Source organism: Phyllobates terribilis, unplaced genomic scaffold, assembly GCF_046119375.1.
Source record: "Phyllobates terribilis strain yellow unplaced genomic scaffold, ASM4611937v1 Scaffold_56__1_contigs__length_8794411, whole genome shotgun sequence".
Lineage (NCBI taxonomy): Eukaryota > Metazoa > Chordata > Amphibia > Anura > Dendrobatidae > Phyllobates > Phyllobates terribilis.
The window spans coordinates 3,239,035-3,252,020 of NW_027362816.1; the positions used below are offsets into that span (position 1 = coordinate 3,239,035).

The window sequence follows — 12,986 nt, forward strand, 5'->3', positions numbered from 1 at the left end:
GGCCTATAATTATCTGTATGTAAAGAATGAATTCAGTCCCTGTATGTGTTTCCTCCAGATCTATCCAGTAAGAGGACAACACCAGAGAGATGTCCCCGTCCTCTTCTTCCACAGGACTGTAAACAAGAAGATCCCAATGTTCCTCAGGATCATCAGGTAGATGGAGAGAAGGTGTCATGAGATCTCCCCTATGATGTGTAGACGACTGTGAAGGTCTTGTGTTCAGTCTTGTTTTATCCACCAGTATTATATGTTTTCTACTTGTGTAATGAGAACGGTGGAGATGGCAGGATTAGAGCTGATCAAAGATGAGACTTCTCATCTGTTTGTGACTTTTACAATATTTGTTTCAGGGTGAAGATCTGACCCATATTAATACTACAGAGACATATGTGAGGGGTGATGAGCGATGTAAAGAGGAGATTCCTACATTTGACTACCCAGGTGAGTAGTAACCACTAAATGCAGAGACGTCACAGATTCTTCTCAGTCACCGGCTGTGGCTGCTTTATCGGTGGTGTAGTCCAGCCGTATCACAATCGTGTGATCACCATTTTGCCTCTAGACCACAACATTCTCCTCCATCCAAAAATATTCAAATGATTTTGGGCATTGCAACCCTTTTCCATAGAACTTACAACCTGGAGGATCCACCTACTCCCTGTGATTAGGAGACGTTACCTGCCCAGATCTGTAAATCACAAAGCCAGAAAATCACTTGAAGAAAAATATTATGACGAAAGCGGAGGGTAATGATGCTGTTGGCTTCCTAGATCCCTGATATCTTATTGGATGAATCTACCTTCTCTCCCTTCTGTGCTGCTGAATGTGCTCATATGGTCCCTACAAGACCAGGTCCAGTCTTTCTGGCCAAACTTCACTTTTATGATCGACAACATTAAATGTGCAGTGAGGGCCAAGTGTGAATTTCTGTACAATAACAGCAGAGTCTCCCTTTATTCTGACTTTTCAATTTCTTTTAAAACTGACTAACTTCAAACAGAATTGTGATAAACTAAACAAAAATAGCATTACACCTGTGTCATGATATATCTCTAAGCTAAATTTAAGACGCCTCATCTCTGCACTATTATAAAAAGTTCTCTTTGAACATCTGATATTTCTTCTTGAAACTCATCTGACAGAAAATATTGGTCCTTACGATGGTTTAGATTGCCAAGAGCCACCGAGCCCCCTACTCTAATTACCACAGAGAGGTTTCACCACTAGTTACTCACTACTTACTGATGGAGACTGTTGAGTTTGATCATTTCAGTAGATGTGTTATGGTCTATACTCACAGTTTTGACTACAGTAGTTAGTGCCCAAAATACTCTGATTTAACCCCTTCCTGCAGCCAGTTTTGTGTTCCTATCTGGACCCATTTTTAAAATCTGACGTGTGTCACTTTATGTGGTGATAACTTTGGAATTCTTCACAAAGGATAATAGGAAACAAATGGACCTTACAAATTATTTTACAACTTCTCTTGAATCTGACAATCCCCTATATATGGTTGTACACTACTGTCTGGGCACATGGAAGGTTAAGAAGGGAAGGAGCGACATTTAGCTATTTGAATGCAGATTTTGCTGGGATAGTGTGCAGATACAATGTATTGGGGACACTGTTCATTGTCACCTGGCAGCTCAAAAGATGGCTACCACAAACAAGCTTGGCACTATCTACTCCATTTTCCAGATCCCAGGGTTTGCCTTGCTCATCATCCTTTAACCCCTCTACATGTGTTTGGACTTAGACAGAGACCCCCTAAGATTGGGCCACAGTGTTACTTGCTGTTCTGTGGTGTGAGATGGCAAGAAAAATAGTCAGATAGCCGGGTCAGAACATGGAGGTCAGAGAAAATACAAAATCATACAAAAGTAGTCAGTAAACGGGCCGAGGTCACAACAGGACACAAATACACAAGCCGTGAGCTGAGCACAGAGGACTGAACCAGAGGAGAACAAGGCTGTATCTGGCAGCTTCCAGCAATATGCTTCCAGCTTTAGTAGGGTGCGGTGCTTTCCAGTTGGCTGAAGCAGGGAGCAGATTACTCCAGCTGGACAGCACACACACCCATACTGCCAGACTGGATGGTACTACTGGTCCCAGGCACCCTAATCTTAGTGGCTGGACAGAGCCTGCGCCGCCCAGAGCTTCTGATTCTGACGTCTCCTCCATCACCAGCGCCGCCTGCCGGATGAATAAGACGGCTCTTGGTGAGAGAAGCAGACGTCGCAGGAGCAGATCCCAGAGGAGATGGGACCCACCATTTGCAGAAGCCCTAATGTGACCAAATTGCAGAAAACCAGAGCAGTAGAAATCCCCATAAAGTGACTCCATTTTGGAAATTATAACCCTCAGTGAAATAATCTATAGGAGTAGTGACTATTTTGACTCCACAGGCGCTTTCCGGAAATTAGCACGCAGTGGATGATGGAGAGTGAAAATTACAAATATATAATTTCATTACCCAACACATTGTGCCCAGATTGTGATCCAGGAGACACACACCATCAATTAAGTGGGTTCTTCTCACTATAGTAATGTCAAATACATGGATGCTGAGTGTGGTTTGGGCGCACTGCAAGGCTCAGAAGCGAGGGGGAGATTTGACTTTGGAAGAGTGGATATTGCTGGATTGGTTTATGGAAGCCATGTTGCTTTTCAAAAGCCTTTGAGCCACTAATAATGTGGAAACCTCTGGTTTTCCATTGACAGATGATGGACCTGAGTGGGGACTTGTTTTTTGTGAGATGAGTAGAAGTTTTTATTGGTATTATTTCACCTACATAACATTGTTTGGTGGCTTTTTATTCCATATTTGGGAGGCAGAATTAACAAACAGTTGAACACTACGATCCACTGGTTCATCCTATGAGGTTTTCTATTAGACTGTGAACTGTTATTGTCTTTGTGAATAATGACGGCTAACATAGGGCAAAATAAAAAAAAATCACAGAAAAAGATACAGCCTTACCAACACCAAATCATATAACAAATGCACTAGCAGGATGCCGCAGACCCCCATGATAAAGGTGGGGGCAGCGCAGGTGCAAATTACTGATGGAGCAACCACTCACAAACCTACCAATTCATGGAGTGGATGGTTGCCTAGTATTAAAGATGCACACAGATGAAGCTTGAATAGGACGCCAGTCACACAGGTAGGTGTGAAGCACAGTGTCTGGCTTAGGATACTGATGATGTCCATACTATTAGAACAGGAGGGCTGCCCAGCACTATATAAGTGCACCCCACATGGACAGACACCAGTACACCCAACCAACACTAAAATGCTAATGCATTTGTTATCTGATTTGGTGTTGGTAAGGCTGATTTTTCTGTGATGTTTTCTTGGTAAATAATGATACTTTTACATAATGTACATTTTTACGGAGAGTTTAAGTAGAAATATTCAACAATATAAATTTTAAGGATATGTTATTCATAAATAATAATTGGTTTTATTCTTGACAGATGACTGTACCAGGAGATCAGAGGGACAGCTGACATCTTCAATTTTTAAATCAGACGATCTTGAGATCCCACAGGATACAATTGAAGTGAATGCCATTACTCCAGATATACCATCATCCCTTCACAGGAAAGATCTGTCATCTGATCATTTGAAACAGGTCCTGTCTTCTGATTCATTACCAACTACTAAGGAAAATCAGAGTCACAAAATAAGCATTAACAAACAAATTGCTACTAAAGCAAAAAAGCCATTTTCATGTTCAGAATATGGAAATAGTTTTTCCCTCGAAAAGTCTTTTCTTAAAGATCAAAGCATTCACACAGCAGAGAATACATTTTTTTGTTTCAAGTGTGGGAAATTTTTTAAACAGAAATCAGATCTTGTTAATCACCAGAGAAGTCACACAGAGGAGAAGCCATTTTCTTGTTCAGAAAGTGGAAAATGTTTTACAGAGAAATCAACTCTTATCAAACATCAGAGAACTCACACAGGGGAGAAGCCTTTTTCATGCTCAGAATGTGGGAAATGTTTTACATTGAAATCAAATTTTATGAGACATCAGAGAACTCACACAGGGGAGAAGCCTTTTTCCTGTTCAGAATGTGGAAAATGTTTTACCGCAAAATCAAGTTTTATCAGACATCAGAGAACTCACACAGGGGAGAAGCCTTTTTCCTGTTCAGAATGTGGAAAATGTTTTAGACGGAAATCAGATTTGGTTGGGCACAAGAGAAATCACACAGGGGAGAAGCCTTTTTCCTGTTCAGAATGTGGGAAATGTTTTAACCAGAAATCAGATTTGGTTAATCACCAGAGAACTCACACAGGGGAGAAGCCTTTTGCCTGTTCAGAATGTGGAAAATGTTTTAGCTGGAAATCAGATTTGGTTAAGCACCAGAGAATTCACACAGGGGAGAAGCCTTTTTCCTGTTCAGAATGTGGAGAATGTTTTAGCTGGAAATCAGGTTTGGTTAAGCACCAGAGAATTCACACAGGGGAGATGCCTTTTTCCTGTTCAGAATGTGGAAAATGTTTTAGCTTGAAAACAGATTTGGTTATACACCAGAGGACTCACACAGGGGAGAAGCCTTTTTTCTGTTCAGAATGTGGAAAATGTTTTAGCTTGAAATCAATTTTGGTTAAGCACCAGAGAACCCACACAGGGGAGAAACCTTTTTCCTGTTCAGAATGTGGGAAATGTTTTAGCTGGAAATCAATTTTGGTTAAGCACAAGAGAATTCACACAGGGGAGAAACCTTTTTCCTGTTCAGAATGTGGGAAATGTTTTATCCAGAAATCAGTTTTGGTTACGCACAAGAGAACTCACACAGAGGAGAAGCCTTTTTCCTGTTCAGAATGTGGAAAATGTTTTGTCTGGAAATCAGATTTGGTTAAGCACAAGAGAACTCACACAGGGGAGAAGCCTTTTTCCTGTTCAGAATGTGGCAAATGTTTTAAAGATAAATCAGATTTGGTTAAGCACCAGAGAATTCACACAGGGGAGATGCCTTTTTCCTGTTCAGAATGTGGAAAATGTTTTAGCCGGAAAACAGATTTGGTTATACACCAGAGGACTCACACAGGGGAGAAGCCTTTTTTCTGTTCAGAATGTGGAAAATGTTTTAGCTTGAAATCAATTTTGGTTAAGCACCAGAGAACCCACACAGGGGAGAAACCTTTTTCCTGTTCAGAATGTGGGAAATGTTTTAGCTGGAAATCAATTTTGGTTAAGCACAAGAGAATTCACACAGGGGAGAAACCTTTTTCCTGTTCAGAATGTGGGAAATGTTTTATCCAGCAATCAGTTTTGGTTAATCACCAGAGAACTCACACAGGGGAGAAGCCTTTTTCCTGTTCAGAATGTGGAAAATGTTTTAGCTGGAAATCAGATTTGGTTAAGCACAAGAGAACTCACACAGGGGAGAAGCCTTTTTCCTGTTCAGAATGTGGCAAATGTTTTAAAGATAAATCAGATTTGGTTAAGCACCAGAGAACTCACACAGGGGAGAAGCCTTTTTCCTGTTCAGAATGTGGGAAATGTTTTGTGAAGAAATCATCACTATTTAGTCACCAGAGAACTCACACAGACGAGAAGCCATTTTCATGTTCTTAATGTGGGAAATGTTTTACACGGAAATAAACTCTTAACAAACTTCAGAGAAGTCACACAGGGGAGAAGCCTTTTTCATTTTTAACCGAAAATTGTATCTTCATAAAGGGGTTGTCCACTACTAGGACAACTCCTTCTCATTCCTCATCTTTGGCCTTGTTAAAATAAAAACACTCATACGCACTTCCTGTTCTGGCGCCGTTCCATTGGTGTCACAACTCGCGTTTCCGTAAGGATCACACAAGATTGTTACATCACACAAGATTGTTACATCACACAATCCTGCTCCCATTCAACGCCATCTTTAGACGTATTGAACATCAACAGCAAGGACATGGCCTGGACATAGCACCAAGAGAATGCACACACTGAAAGCACTCTCTTCAGACCGTGTTCTTGTGGGAATTATAAGCAATTTACAGCCTCAAACATGACTTTCGATATGGGAAAGAAAGAAGAGATCAGAGGTTAATCTGAGGTCCTCCACCTCTGTCCGCATGTCTGGTATTCAGCGTTTCTTATGGAAGGTCTTATCTTCCTGCTCTGGAGCCATTACTGCCTCACCTCAGCGTGGAAAAAGAAGCAGTCTTAACCCTCATGATGCCAGACAGCTCCAGACTGTCAGTCCTGCACCAACTTCTCTCAATGTAGGCCTCACAAGAAAACAGCTCCACAAATCTCCATGTACTCTCACCAAAGCACATACTGAGCAGCGCATGCTTCACAGGGACATTTACCCCCCAGCCACAGGTTATTCTGATATGGGGAACAACATAACTTATTTGTATATCAGATTGCGTCTATCCCTACTAAAGAAGATATGGAGTAATATATTCAGAGGCTGGAGACCACATACAATACTGAAATACGTCCCCTCACAAGTGATTATGCTTACACTGCGATCATTATTCAATAATATCCTTGGTGATCCTATTGATAAGGAGGTGGAGATTGAAAAAGGCGCACCGTACAATAGGCAATCATGGCCCAGATCCTGAGCATCCAAGGGACATTATCTGTCGCATACATTTTTTCAATGTAAAAGAGGCCATTGTGAGGAAAGCAGAGGAGTTGGGTCCTGGTGATTTCAATGGAAATGCATATAATTGCTCACATATCTATCCTGAATGACACTTGCTAAAAGAAAGGTATTGAAACCACTACTTGATGCCATCCGGGAAAATGGCCTGATGTACTCCTGGGGGTACCCATTCCAGCTGTATATTTTCAAAGATCCAAGCAACATGAGACCTATTTGTGATGCCCTGGACATTCCATATATCTGACTGGCCACCTGCTCCACCATTGCCACAGAGAGTTCCAGCACATCGCAGAAGGCGTTCAATGGATCAGGAACTTGATGGTGATGCAGCCAGATGGGAGAGGAACCTGCCAATCTTATGAGCTCCAGAAATGAATCTTGTCTTCCCTGATGAGAGACAGTTTGCAGATGCTTACTTATTTCTTTAAGCATGTAATTAGATATATCTAAATGTCTAAGTTCATATAAGATCTTAGACCAGCATATAAGTTGAGTTCACATGATACTACTGTAATATCAGGCTGTATTACATTACTTTATAAACCTATAAGAAGAGCTCGCAATCAAAATTTGAACATCCAAAAAGGAGAGAGAGAGATGTAGTAGAGATAATGCTGATGTATAAAAAACACAGTATTTGTTTTTTACTGTTATATATTACATGTTGTACTTTGTTTAATAAAGATACAGTATTTTGCAATAACAGCTATATCTTTGGCCGTTATTTATTGAGGGCGATGTTTTTTATACATCAGCATTATCTCTACTACATCTCTCTCTCTCCTTTTTGGATGTTCAAATTTTGTATTACATTACTTGCTTTATATTCCATGGTTCCCCCTAATAGGAACCCTAGAACTGAAAGTTTGACTTGCGCCTGTAAAGACAACCCCCAGTTAGGGACTTGCATTGGGATCTGCTTGTTTCGCAATTTCCTGGTGTTTTGATATATTCATAATCTATACTTCTTAGACACTGAGAGGTAGACGTTACTATCTACCGTCAATACTTCCTCTTTTAATCTTTCTCTATTCCATTCCCCCTTTTTTTCATATAATATGGCACAACTCAAAACTTGTTCATTGAATGTCAGGACTTAATGTTCCAGAGAAAAGAGCTCAAGTGTTTTATCGTAGGCATAAACAGCACGTACATTTTGTATTTCTTCAGGAGTCACACTTTAGAGGCGATCATATACTGTACCTCAGATTACTAATAGATATTATTCATCTTGACGTCCCAGAAAAATGCTGTTTTGAAGTCTAAAGCCCCCGTCTCACATAGCGATATCGCTAGCGAGATCGCTGCTGAGTCACGGTTTTGGTGACTCACCAGCGACCTCACCAGCGATGTCGCTATGTGTGACACTTTGCAACGATCAAGCCCCTGCTGTGAGGTCGCTGATCGCTGCAAAGTGTCCTGGACCATTTTTTGGTCGTTGGCCTCCCGCTGGCCAGCACACATCGCTGTGTGTGACCAGCGGGACCAACGATCTGGCTGGTAACCATGGTAAATATCGGGTTACTAGGGGCACGCGCGCACTTAGTAACCCGCTGTTTACCATGGATACCACTCTGCTACGGTGCGCGGAGGCTCCCGCCACCGTAGCAGAGTGGTATCCATGGTAAACAGCGGGTTACTAGGGGCACACGCGCACTTAGTAACCCGATGTTTACCATAGTTACCAGCCTGCTCCTACTTGCAGCAGGCTGGTAACGGGAGCAGGACATCGTGGAACGATTCTTTCCACGATATCGCTGCTCCCCTGATCGCTGGTGAGCCTCCCTGTTTGACAGCTCACCAGCGATGTATTAGCGATGCAGCAACGATCCCTGACAGGTCGTATCGTTGTCGGGATCGCTGCTGCATCGCTTAGTGTGACGGGGCCTTAAGGTGCTGAGTATAGGCCGCCACAGATCACTGCTGCATACTATTGTAGGAACACTGTCTGACACGGAGAGGAGGTTCGTGTTTGTTAAGATCTCCATCTACTCCAAAATTTTGACTTTGGAAAACTTTTATCTCCCTAATTGTGACCAAATTAAGACATGCCGTCATTACTTAAACAAACTAAAATATTTTGCGGAGGACCTTATCATCATTGGAGGTGACTCTAATTTTATCTTGGCTCCTTCTTTAGACGCGTCCCGGGGCTGGTGTCATCAATCTAAAACACAAACAAAAGCTTTGCTAATTGTGCTTTGGTCTCAACTGGTTGATGTATGGAGGATACTACATCCAGACGTAAAGGATTATACCTATTATTCTCCTTTCCACAATACATATAGCCGTAGAGACTTTTCATTAATTAGCCATCACTTGCTTACATGGCAGCCTACATCTCAGATAGGAACTGCTGTATGGTCAGATCATGCTCCTGTATATTGTAACTAGCTATTGAACCCGTTCTATGCCCGGGTGGCGAGCATTTTTATTGGTATATAGTCTCCCATGCGGGTATGTGCTGCCCCCCTCCTGGTATTTCTGCTGCCCCCACCATCCTATCCCGGTATGCATGGCACCCCTCATCCCGATCCTGGTATGCATGGCACCCCTCATCCCCATCCTGGTATGCATGACACCCCTCATTCCCAATCCTGTTATGCATAGCACCCCTCATTCCCAATCCTGTTATGCATAGCACCCCTCACCCCCAATCCTGGTATGCATGGCACCCCTCATCCCCAATCCTGGTATGCATGGCACCCCTCATCCCCAATATTGGTATGCATGGCACCTCTCATTCCAAATCTGGTGTACATTGCACCCCTCATCCCAATCCTGATATGTATGGTACCAAATCCCTCATCCTGGTATGCATGGCATCACTCATCCCCCAATCCTGGTATGCATGGCACCCCATCACTCATCCTGGTATGCATGGTACCCCTCATCCTGGTATGAATGGTACCCCTCATCCCTATCCTGGTATGTATGGCACCCCTCATCCCCCAATCCTGGTATGTATGGCCTCCTCATCCCCCAATCCTGGTATGCATGGCACCCCTCATTCCAAATCTGGTATACATTGCACCCCTCATCCCAATCCTGGTATGTATGTTACAAAATCCCTCATCCTGGTATGCAAGGCACCACTCATCCCCCAATCCTGGTATGCATGTCACCCCATCCCTCTTCCTGGTATGCATGGCACCCCATCCCTCTTCCTGGTATGCATGGTGCCCCTCATTCCTATCCTGGTATGCATGGTACCCCTCATCCCTATCCTGGTATGTATGGTACCACTCGTCCTGGTATGCATGGCACCCCATCCCTCATTCTGGTATACATGGCACCCCTCATCTCAATTATGGTATGTATGGCCTCCTCATCTCAGAAACCTGGTATGCATGGCACCCAATCGCTCATCCTGGTATGCAATGCATGCCTCATCCCCAATACTGGTATATATGGCACCCAATCCCCTATCCTAGTGCGTATGGCACCCCTCATCCCTATACTGGTATGCATGGTACCCCTCATCGCTATTCTGGTATGCATGGTACCCCTCATTCTGGTATGCATGGTACAACACATTCCTAACCTGGTATGTATGGTACCCCTCATCCCTATCCTGGTATGTATGGTACCCCTCATCCCTATCCTGGTATGCATGGTACCCCGCATTCCTATCCTGATATGTAGGGTACCCCTCATCCCTATCCTGGTATGCATGACACCCCATCCCTCATCCTGGTATACATGGCACCCCTCATCCCAATTCTGGTATGTATGGCCTCCTCATCCCAGAAACCTGGTATGCATGGCACCCAATTCCTCATCCTGGTATGCATGGCACGCCTCATCCCCAATCATGGTATATATGGCTCCCTCATCCCTATCCTGGTATGCATGGCGCCCTATCCCCTATCCTGGTATGTATGACACCCCTCATCCCTATACTGGTATGCATGGTACCCCTCATCCTTATTCTGGTATGCATGGTACCCTTCATCCTGGTATGCATGGTACCCCACATTCCTATCCTGGTATGTATAGTACCCCTCATCCCTATCCTGGTATGCATGGTATCCCGCATTCCTATCCTAGTATGTAGGGTACCCCTCGTCCCTATCCTGGTATGCATGGTACCCCATCCCTATCCTGGTATGTATGGTACCCCTCGTCCCTATCCTGGTATGCATGGTACCCCATCCCTATTCTGGTATGCATGGCACCCCTCACCCACCAATCCTTGTATGCATGGCACTCCTCATCCCTATACTGGTATGTATGGCACCCCTCACCCACCAATCCTTGTATGCATGGCACTCCTCATCCCTATACTGGTATGCATGGTACCCCTCATCCTTATTCTGGTATGCATGGTACCCTTCATCCTGGTATGCATGGTACCCCACATTCCTATCCTGGTATGTATGGTACCCCTCGTCCCTATCCTGGTATGCATGGTATCCCGCATTCCTATCCTGGTATGTAGGGTACCCCTCGTCCCTATCCTGGTATGCATGGTACCCCATCCCTATTGTGGTATGCATGGCACCCCTCACCCACCAATCCTTGTATGCATGGCACTCCTCATCCCTATACTGGTATGTATGGCACCCCTCACCCCCCCAATCCTGGTATGTGTGGTACCCCTCATCCTGGTATGCATGGTACCCCTCATCCCCCAATCCTGGTATGCTTGGTACCCCTCATCCCCCAATCCTGATATGTGTGGCCCCATCACCCCCCAATCCTGGTATGTATGGCACCCCTCATCCCTTTCACGCTGCACACATACAATAAAATAAGCACTTAATCTCACCTTTCTTCTCTGTGCTCCAGCGCTACGGTGTTCTGTTCTGCCGGAGGCTGGGGGAGGAGTGCAGCGCCAGAGTATGCGCATGCCCATACCGCGCTGTCTGGCGCCATTTTGCTAAAGACACACTGCGAATACCGCTATGTGCATGTGCTGATTCGACACCTTCACTCCTGCCCCGGTCTCCGGCGAAGAGAGGCTCCGCGGCAATGCTCCTCCCGGTCAGGTAAGTATGTAAGTACGGCGCCGGAGATCGCGGAATGCGTTCAGTGTCTACGCAAACTGTGATCTCTGGCACCATATACGCTCCTCTTACCTGTAACGGCTCCATGCCTGCTTCTGTCTGGAGCCAGACTGCGCAGGCGTGTCGCGCTTGCGCAGTCTATAAAGGTATCAGACAGAGACACGCATCTCCCGTTGTATTATAGTTCTGACTATGCCGGACTCCACCAAGGCTTCAGATGTTGGAACCTAAATGATAATCTACTGAAAGACTCACTCTGTGTCTCAGACCTTCTTGAGACTATAGACTCCTTCAAATATATGAGCATGATGAAACTGCCTTACCATTTATAGGGGAAGCACTCACATGTGTCCTCAGAGGGATAATAATAAAACATAGATAAAAGCTAAAAAAAGGAGAGAACAGCTAAAGTCTCATCTGCTTGAGCGGATTGATCTCCTTGACAAACAACATAAATGATCTGCTTCCCTCCAGGTATACGCAGACCCGCTTAACGCTAGAAGGGAGCTAAAGTAGTTTCATGGATGGGGTACTCGCAAATATTGTGTAATTTCAGGGCATTTACTTATGGAAGGAACCAAGTGAAAGCTTCCATTCTCTGTACTAGATATAGGGCCTCCTCGAGAAAATTACTTAAAATGTCGTACACTAAAGTTAATATATAAGGTGTGGGATAGGGGTAAAAATATTCTGGGGATTGGAAAGTACACAAACTATACTCCTTTATGGCACAACTATAACTTACCAGAGCTACAGAAACTAAATAATATTAGTGAGTGGGAGGATAGGGATACTAGAATAAACGTCATACTGATTGATAGACATCACCCAATAGATACCATTGCTAAAGCAGTGGATACAAAAGGTCTAATATCCCTTATTTATAGGCAGTTACTGGCCCTACATTTGGATAATATTGATAGTTAAGACAAAATGGGAGGAGGATGTGGGTCCGTTATCTGAGGAGCAATGGGGGAAATACTGGATTTGACACAGAATCTGTCCCAGATTGTCCCGAATTCTTCTCATTCATAGAGTATATAGATCCCCAAGTACTTTATTTAAAATTGAAATAGAAACGGATGACACATGTCCTAGATGTGGTCAAAAGGACGCCCACCTGATGCATATGACGTGGAAATGTGTAAATATTGGCGACTACTGGAAGGGGGTGATCGCTCTTGTACTATCTGTATTTGGGATACAACTTCAGTTGGAACCTAAAATCTGTATCCTAGGACTCCTGGGAGAGGACGTAGACCCAGACTCCCATATGGCAATAGGTGGCTCAGGAATATTATTCCCAGCCATAAAGTTGATGGCCCTACATTGGATAGACAA

The 12,986-nt window shown here is 44.0% G+C and overlaps 2 protein-coding genes across 2 annotated transcripts in view; both read left to right on the forward strand.

The window, feature by feature from the left end:
- Positions 1-12,986, forward strand: part of LOC141192283 (gastrula zinc finger protein XlCGF66.1-like) — a 364,897-nt gene that overhangs the window by 316,452 nt on the left and 35,459 nt on the right. The gene's annotated exons all lie outside the window — the stretch shown is intronic.
- Positions 27-8,167, forward strand: LOC141192282 (uncharacterized). The gene is made up of 3 exons (XM_073661775.1): positions 27-41; positions 354-444; positions 3,484-8,167. Exons 1-3 carry the CDS (start codon positions 27-29, stop codon positions 5,595-5,597), a joined length of 2,220 nt encoding a protein of 739 aa, XP_073517876.1. The 3' UTR covers positions 5,598-8,167.